The sequence below is a fragment of the Chiloscyllium plagiosum genome, unplaced genomic scaffold, assembly GCF_004010195.1.
Source record: "Chiloscyllium plagiosum isolate BGI_BamShark_2017 unplaced genomic scaffold, ASM401019v2 scaf_80148, whole genome shotgun sequence".
NCBI lineage: Eukaryota > Metazoa > Chordata > Chondrichthyes > Orectolobiformes > Hemiscylliidae > Chiloscyllium > Chiloscyllium plagiosum.
The window spans coordinates 1-8528 of NW_025205265.1; the positions used below are offsets into that span (position 1 = coordinate 1).

The 8528-nt window shown below is 45.9% G+C and overlaps 1 protein-coding gene across 1 annotated transcript; it reads right to left on the minus strand.

Moving 5' to 3' along the window:
- Positions 1-2018: 2018 nt before the first annotated feature.
- Positions 2019-7603, minus strand: LOC122546431 (synaptosomal-associated protein 25-like). Its single transcript, XM_043685144.1, has 3 exons — positions 7441-7603; positions 4221-4365; positions 2019-2428 (listed from the first exon to the last, which is right to left on the minus strand). The coding sequence occupies exons 1-3, from the start codon at positions 7485-7487 to the stop codon at positions 2360-2362; spliced, it is 261 nt and encodes an 86-aa protein (XP_043541079.1). The 5' UTR covers positions 7488-7603; the 3' UTR covers positions 2019-2359.
- Between the last annotated feature and the right edge of the window lie 925 nt (positions 7604-8528).

Consider the following 8528-nt stretch of genomic DNA (forward strand, 5'->3'; position numbering starts at 1 on the left):
AAACACTGCCATGCACTGTTAGCAGATGCATCGTTTAAACTGGCGAAGGAAGAACAGATCTCGGAGCTGGGCGAGTGGTAACAAACCATCGGCACCACAAGCTCCCCCACCCACCCCCACCCCCGGCTGGCGGAGCAGGGAAAAAGGGGGCGGTTTGTATTTCCACACGGGCCGCATGCAGATCTCTTGCAAGGCCGGTTGGGGTTGGGGTTGGGTCAGGCCGTGATGACATTTGCAGAGAGACATTTGTGCTACTTTCATTGGTGCAGAAAACCATCAGGGAACCACAGGAACAGTGAGCCGACAAGTTAACGAGCATTTAAACAGACAGCATCCCCCCCCCCCCACCCCGTTTAAAACAGTAGGATTAGAAAAATAATTAATTAAGAGCCAGACTTTCATTTGGCAAGGTCTCACTGTCGTGGTATGGAATAGCAGGGTCTTAGGCCTCATGTCTCCTGTTTTATTTATTTCAACGTTTTGAAACATCAAAGGTGAACTGTTCGAGATTAAAGTGGACAACCATGAGGACTGAGTGCAGTTCCTAAAGGGGTAATGTGGATAGCGGGAATATGGGCCCCACTGGAATTGCTAAGGGTGAGGGAAGCCATTTCCCGACCTCCAAGGCTTCCTTCAAGAATTTTCACATTTTTGGGTGCAGAACATCAAATTGGTGTGTTCAAGGGAGACGGCAACCGTATCCAATGATTGTGGTGCAGTGGTAATGCCCCTGTCTCTGAATCAGGAGACCCGGCTTCGAGTCCCACTTGCTCCAGTGGATGGGCAATCACATCTCTGAACAGGTTGGTTAGAAAATATCGAAGGTTGGAGGTAGCAGGAAACACGTTTATTTCCTTAATGTGTTTATTGTGGACGCAACTGAGTCTGGGGGCCGGGAGATTGAGCAGGGAGGGTTGGGGGAGGTGGGTGCAAGGTGCATCCTTCAGATTCTTCCCTCACCCCTCCCGCCTCTACTTTGCCTAAATATTGACTGGAATGTCTCAAGTCTTCCCTACTGTGTTTTATTGGCTTTCGGTGATTGCAAAGCTACCAGAAAAAAAAAGGCCTTGAAATTCATCCCACATTCCCAATAAACAGGATAGTTCGGAGCTGAAAATGTGTTGCTGGAAAAGCGCAGCAGGTCAGGCAGCATCCAGGGAACAGGATGCTGCCTGATCTCCTGCTCCTTGGATGCTGCCTGACCTGCTGCGCTTTTCCAGCAACACATTTTCAGCTCTGATCTCCAGACCTCACTTTCTCCTCAAGGATAGTTCGGAGGACACAGATAAAAAAATCCCAAATCTGAGAACGGGCAGATTACTGGGAAAGAGGCTGTCTCTTTATTATAAACAACTACAGTCATCTCCTGATAAACGCTCACCTGGGGCCAAACCTCGAAAGCCGAATGTATTACCTCAATTCCAACCCCTTGAGGTAAATACTAAATCCTGATTTATGCACAACGCATCCTACCAGAAACGAAGGCGTGTTTTAACAAGGGGTGTAGCCTCGAAAAAACAGCAGGGGCAGGGAAACCTCTGGCACCTGAGAAACTCCACCTGACAATTCCAGTAAATCCCATCTGAAATGTGCTGGAGACCTCTGTTGTGAGTGTGGTGCTGGAAAAAGCGCAGCAGGTCAGGCAGCATCCGAGGAGCAGGAGAGTCGATGTTTCGGGCATAAAACCTTCATCGGGAATCAGCCTCAATCCTGATGAAGGGTGTATGCCCGAAATGTCGATTCTCCTGCTCCTCGGACGCTGCCTGACCTGCTGCGCTTTTCCAGCACCACATTCTTCAACAGAGGTCTCCAGCATCTGCAGTCCTCACTTTCTCCCTGGAGATCCCTGTTCACAGGCAGAGCGCAGAGGCACGACCTTAGACTAGGAACCATCCAATTGTCATTTGATTCCCATCCATAATAGTTTACAAGTAAATTACAAGTTAAAGCTCTCTGGTTGGAAGTGGTTTTTGGAGTCGGTTGTGGCTTTATCAGGATTCAACTATGAATCAAGCTCGTTCTTTGTGCTCATGTTTATTACAATTACAGAGAACGACTGGAACATAAAAAATACCACTGACGAGTACAAGATTAAAAACTGAATACACTCCATTTACTCTTCGGACAGGCATTAATACAAACTCACATTTAAAAAGATACACTTTCCACAAATGGAACAATTTGTTACACTGAAAAAATTACAAAATAAATTAAAATGTACACAAAGATATTGAACCTTGTGGTTTCCTATCACAGCACAGGGGGAGTTGCCCTTCCAGGACCTTTCAGATGCTGCAAGTGGAGAATGGGATGGGGAATCTGGCAGTGAGAGTGGGCTGGCTGAATGGACTCCTTTCCTTCAGCCACTCTCCAGCATCTTGTTGGCATGTTTGTTGGCTTCATCAATACGAGCTTTGTTCATATCCCCCTTGTGGAAGTACAACATACAGAGGTTAGCACAAGTACCGACCCTTCAATAAAATCTTCTGTCCTCACTCTCTCACATTCTCCCATTCAGCCCCTCTTCACTTCACCTCCGAAAGCAATCCTTTGGACAATTCCCCACACGCCTCTCTCAGTCTTTGCTCTGTAGCCCAATTTCACTCTGTTCCCCTTGCAAAACATCTTGGTGATGCTATTTATGTCTTATTTCTGTTGGTTATAGCTTTAATACAAAAGTAGCCTAAAGGATGATGCATCAGCCCAACACGATTACAAAGGGATCTTGATCGAATGGGTTAATGGGCTGAAAAATGGAATTCAGTCTGGATAAATGTGAGATACTGTGTTTAGATACAACAAACGAGGGTAAAGCTTATACAATTAATGGTAGTGTTGTAGAACAGAGTAGACTAGAGGTGCAGGTACATAATTCCTTCAATTTTACATCACATATAGACAGGGTGGTTAAAAAGGCATTTGCCTTCATTGCTCAGTCCTTTGAGTATTGGAGTTGGGACATTATGCTGAGGTTGTGCGGGACACTGGGTGCTATGTTCTTCCAAGGTCGGTTCACATGGAGTAACACTAGGCATAGATTAGCAAGGAACATTCACGTGAAACTGACATTACTTCGCCAGGTAATTGGCATCAGTAGAGAAGGTGCCTAACATTTCAAAACTGGGCAAGTTTAATGGGCAAACTGTTGCTTAGGATTTCATTCAGCAAAGAGCGCATAATAATTCAGGTGGAGCCTTTGGGGCTGTAGCGAGGGACTGCTGCACTGTCAGAGGTGCCATCTTTCAGACAGAACAGAGAAGACCTCATCAACGTTTATTCATCAAACCAACATTAATAAATTTGATGCATTATCTCATTGGAATCTCATGTTGAGGTCTTGCTCTGCACAGACTGTGTTTCTAAAACTACAACATGTCAAATGTACTTAATTGCAATAGCAACGCGGCTTCCCGTTGAATGTGTCAGATTTGGTCAGATGCTTCCAACCTCAGTTTGTCAATATTATGAAGAGAAACTGGAGCTTGATCTAATGATTAGCGCCTCATCCGGTAATGATCCAACGTGGTCATTGTTTGGTGTTTGATGGACACACCCAAAACAATTTGGTCACTGTGAGAGACAATTTCGGTACAAAGAACTGAGATGTGCATGACCTCAGAGTCTAAGGGGAATAGAGCCATAGGGGTAGGGTAAAACATGCTTCTCTGTAATAAAAGACGAGACATCTGCTGCTACGGGTTGATAAGACCACTCACATTGACAGAGTAGAAAAACAAGTCCTTGATTGATAAGACCACTCAAACAGAATAGAAAAACAAGTCCTTGATTAATAGGACCACTAACTCTGACAGAGAAGAATAAGTCCTAGACTGATAAGACTACAGGGTAAGAAGAAAAAAACAACTCGGGAGACATCTGCTATAGACTTTAAGATAAGGATATAGAATGGAAAATTGCTGAAGGTTTAGAATGTGAACCTCGTGACTCTTTAGAGCCACAGAGGGGAGGGACTTGTCCTGTATTTAATCAGAAGACATTGTTAGCCTCGGGGCGCTTTTCTCAGAAGAGTACCCAACTCTGCAGACTTGCTAATAAAACTTTGTTTTCCTGAATTTGTCTAGAGCGATTATTGAGAAGCGATTTTCGTTTCTAACAGTCACTAAATGTTAGTTGGAACACTCTGGGTGCTTTGCCAAAACGCCTCATCCTTAACGTCCCACTATCTCAAACAAAACGTTCCTCAATCGTACTATTCTTACCTTGGTCACAATCCGGTCAATCTGGGCATTCTGGGAGCTGATCTCGTTGCCCATGTCGAGAGCCATGTGTCGCAGGTTTCCGATGATGCTTCCCACCTGATCCAGGTTTTCCTCCATCTCATTTTCCCGAGCGTCCTCAGTGACTCTGGAATCAGACAGATTGCCTGGGGTGAGACGTTAAAATCAGCAATGCGCCAAACTCGAAAGTTGACTGAACGTATCGCATTGAGAAATGAGGACTGGCGGTCCTTAGAAATTTTCAGTCAAGGCAGTTTTTACAATTACTTTTTTTACACAAAATTTAAAACCGATCAGGTGACAGCTTGATTGAACCAATGGAGTGCAAGGTGCACTTCTCAATCCTAAATAGATACATCAGAGGGGAGAAATGAGCTGGATTGAGACCATTTAGAGAATTGACTGAATCTGTGCTAAAACCTATTTTGTCTGTTCAAGCTGGAGTATGTTATTATCTGAGACAGGGAGGGTCTAGCTGAACCGTTGTATCCCATTGGCTCTAATTACTGAACTTCTGATTGGCTGTGGGTTCTCAGGTGGCCTCTGATTGGAAGGGTTACACCCGAAGCGTTGATTTCTCCATCTCGTAATGCTGCCTGCCTTGCTGTGTTCCCTCAGCCTCCTGATGCTGCCTGTCTTGCTGTGTTCCCTCAGCCTCCTGATGCTGCCTGCCTTGCTGTGTTCCCTCTCCGTCCTGATGCTGCCTGCCTTGCTGTGTCCCCCCAGCCTCCTGCTTGTCCACCATGGATTCCAGCATCTGCAGTTTTTTTGTCTCTATCTGAGAGTTGATGTCTGCAGCTACTCAAGGAAGGCTTGAGTCCAATTTTGGGTTTTCCTTCTCTGTCCTACTTAAACCTGTGGTCTGAGCATTGAACATGGACTCAACTTCAGACTTTGGCAATGTCCTCACTTTCAAACCTGCTGTGTGTTGAACTCCCTTTGAAAGCACCTTCAAAGGATAAGGGTGGCAGATACATGATGAACACCATCCCCTGCAGGTTCCCCTCCAAGTCACTCACTGCCCTGACCTGGATATATATTGCTGTTCCTTCAGTGTGGCTGGGTCAAAATCCTGGAATTCCCTCCTTAACAGCATTATCCCAACATCGGAACAACTGCAGTGTTTCAAGGAGGCAATTCTCTACCACCTTCCCCAGACCAGTCAGGGATTGGCATTAAATGGCGCCCACATCTCATGACTGAAAAGTGACCCTACCCACTTTTACATTTCTCCCATTTTCTTGCAATTTCCCACTTCCTTTGACCAATTACAAACCTCTTTTTAAAAATAATTTAATGCTTCTGACTATAATTTTACTGAGATGACCCACGACATCATTTCCATCAGGATGTCTCTGAATCTGTCAGTCTGCACTTAAGTTCAGCATAGGATCATACAGCACAGAAACAGACCCTTCGGCCCAACCAGTCCGTGCTGAACATAATCCCAAATTAAACTAGTCCCACCTGCCTGCTCACGGTCAATATCCCTCTAAATCTTTCCTTTTCACGTACCTATCCAAAGTGTCTATTTAAGTGTTGGAATTCTGCCTAAGTAGTCCAATAAGCTCAGTGTGCTCATTGAGAAAGCTGCTGTTAGGTTCTCCACCTCAATCTACTTTGAGCCTATCTTCACAGGCCACAGTACTCCTCGGGATTCTGACTGCTCCATGTATTACATGTTCGGCCTCACTGGCGCCCCCTGTAAATTGGGCCCGAGCTGCTTGTTCACCGAGTAGACCTGATGCCAAAATAGGGCCCATCAAAATGTCCTTGTGATCAGATCAGGCCAGTTAGCACCCTGTGCATGGTGCTAACTCATGAAGGTCTCTCAAACATTTCAGCAACAGGTAGCCGTTCCGCACTGCGACCATGCAGGGTAGGAATCTCCACTAAGATGGCTCTACAGTGGATGAATAATGTGAGGAATGAACTTCAGTGCCTGTGTGATGCCAGGTACGATCCACCAACTGGTGGGTTGTATCAAAAACATGGTCCCTTCAGTTGTTCACAGTAAGCAGAGTACTTTCTCCCTGCATTCAACCAGACCATGTCTGCAAAACGCCGAGCATGTCTATTGTGATCGTGTGACTGGACAACACTTTGAACTATCCCGATTACTGTAAGATTGACATTAACATCAACTGAAGACGATCAGGTGTGTTCACAATATGAGTCACTTGCACTTGCTGAAAGCTGCTTAAATACACACACAGGGGGCTGGTCATCTGCAGGTAAGAGGACTATGTCCAGCTTTTAAAGTAACCTGATGCAACAATGTTTCTCAGCTACACTAACTTTGATAATCCCTTGACCAATCCGAATATTCATCTTACAGATCAAACAGCACCCTTATTCTCATGCAGCGTAAATTGTTCTCCCCTTTGAAATGTGCTATTCTTGTATCTGACTTGATGAGTGCTTTGATGGAAAGCTTCAACCTGTCTCTTATCTCAACAATACTTTGATCTGTCCAGGCTGGATTCAAAGTCCGAATCTCATAGGTAGAATCACAGAATCCCTACAGTGTGGAAACAGGCCATTCGGCCCAACAAGTCCACACTGAAGAGTATCCCACCCAGACCCATTCCCTTACCCTATTACTCTGCACCTCTCCTGACTGATGCATCTAACCTACACATCCCTGAACACTATGGGCAATTTAGCATGGCCAATTCACCTGACCTGCACATCTTTGGATTGTGGGAGGAAACCGGAGCACCCAGAATAAAGTCATGCAGACACGGGGAGAATGTGCAAAATCGCCTGAGGCAGGAATCGAACTCAGGTCCCTGGCCCTGTGAGGCAGCAGTGCTAACCACTGAGCCACCGTGCCACCCTGTGGCCTAACATCACCCAGCTCTGATTTGGAGACACCAGTGTTGGACTGGGGCGAACAAAGTTAAAAAATCACCCAACACCAGGTTATAGTCCAACAGGTTTATTTGGAAGTGCTAGCATTTCGGAGCGTTGCTGCTTTGTCAGGTAGCTAGGATCCTGCTACACCAGCTACCTGATAAAAGAGCAGCACTCTGAAAGCTAGTGCTTCCAAATAAATCTGTTGGACTATAACGTGGAGTTGTGTGATTTTTAACATTGACCAGTTCATCAAACATAATCCTCTGGCCACATGCCAGTGTGACAGGAATGAATGTCATGAATAGACCTTTCCACCTTCCCCTCTGATGACAGAACGGTTTACCTTCGGATGTAGCCGCCGCTCATAGCCATCTGTTCCCGATCGTCCATCACCCGGGCAGGCTGGCTGGCCACCACACCATCCTGGTTATTCCCCCACACCTTCTTGTAGGCTCCTCCTGCCTCAAAGCTCTTTAACCTTCGAAGCAGAAAACGTACAAGGAATTCTCAAATCTCTACGGCTTGGATCCAGCGTCTTCCTCATTCTATTCCACATCCATACCGTACAAAGAGCGACATCTGACACAGATGTGAAACAATTCTGAAGGTTTTCTACGAGGACACGTTAAGCATGCACATACTCCAGCAGTTTTGCCCTTTCTCACACTCTAGGTGCTGACGTGCTGTGAATATGAAGTGAATTTCTTCAGCTGGAATTACCTGACGGCAGGTTGCTAAATGGTGATCATCACCTTTACAAATTAATTTCAATCAGAAAAGATCCTAGACGTAAAACTCTTCAAAGTGAAAGAGCAGGAAGGAAGTGCAGTGATTTTGTTTGTCTTCCATGGATGTCCGTGTGTATCTGGTGTTTGACGAACACGCCAGGAAGCAGAAGCCATTTTGGAAGGCCCTACCGTTGGCAAGGTGACAGCCAGAAAACCCAGTTTGATGATGTCGGTTGTGGTTTGATGTGAACCCGAGAGGGCCTCGGTTTAACGTCACACCCAGAAGTCAGCAAGAGCGAGTGAGACAAGAAGAAAGCTCTTTCCTCAGAGAGTTGTTAGGCTCCCCTAACAGTGTCACACTCCCTTGGTACAGGCCCGAGTGCCCAAAGCTGGGGCTGCGACTCACATCACTCTAACCTCCACCCACCCTCACCCGCACTCACAGAGACACAATGAACTCATAAAGCTCCTCAAGGTTTCAACTGGGCTAAGGGAGACGTCTCCGGTTCAATGCTCACGTTAACATGAAAAATAGAGTGACCACAGCACGGTGCCGACATTATAACAAAAGGTAAGTCAAAGAATAAAGTAAAATGAACACAAAGTTCATCACAACTCAGCCAACGGCTCCAGGGCTCAGCGAAAGCTGATTAAGCAAAGAAGGAATGTCCTGCGGACACAACCAGGATAAGACCACCATGCC

Excerpts from the sequence above, each read along its gene's own strand:
- LOC122546431 (XM_043685144.1), bottom strand. The coding sequence starts at position 7,487 with ATGGACGATCGGGAACAGATGGCTATGAGCGGCGGCTACATCCGAAG. Across the intron at positions 4,366-7,440 it reads AGCGGCGGCTACATCCGAAG|AGTCACTGAGGACGCTCGGG; the intron begins GTAAACCGTTCT and ends GTCTGATTCCAG. Across the intron at positions 2,429-4,220 it reads TTGACCGGATTGTGACCAAG|GGGGATATGAACAAAGCTCG; the intron begins GTAAGAATAGTA and ends TACTTCCACAAG.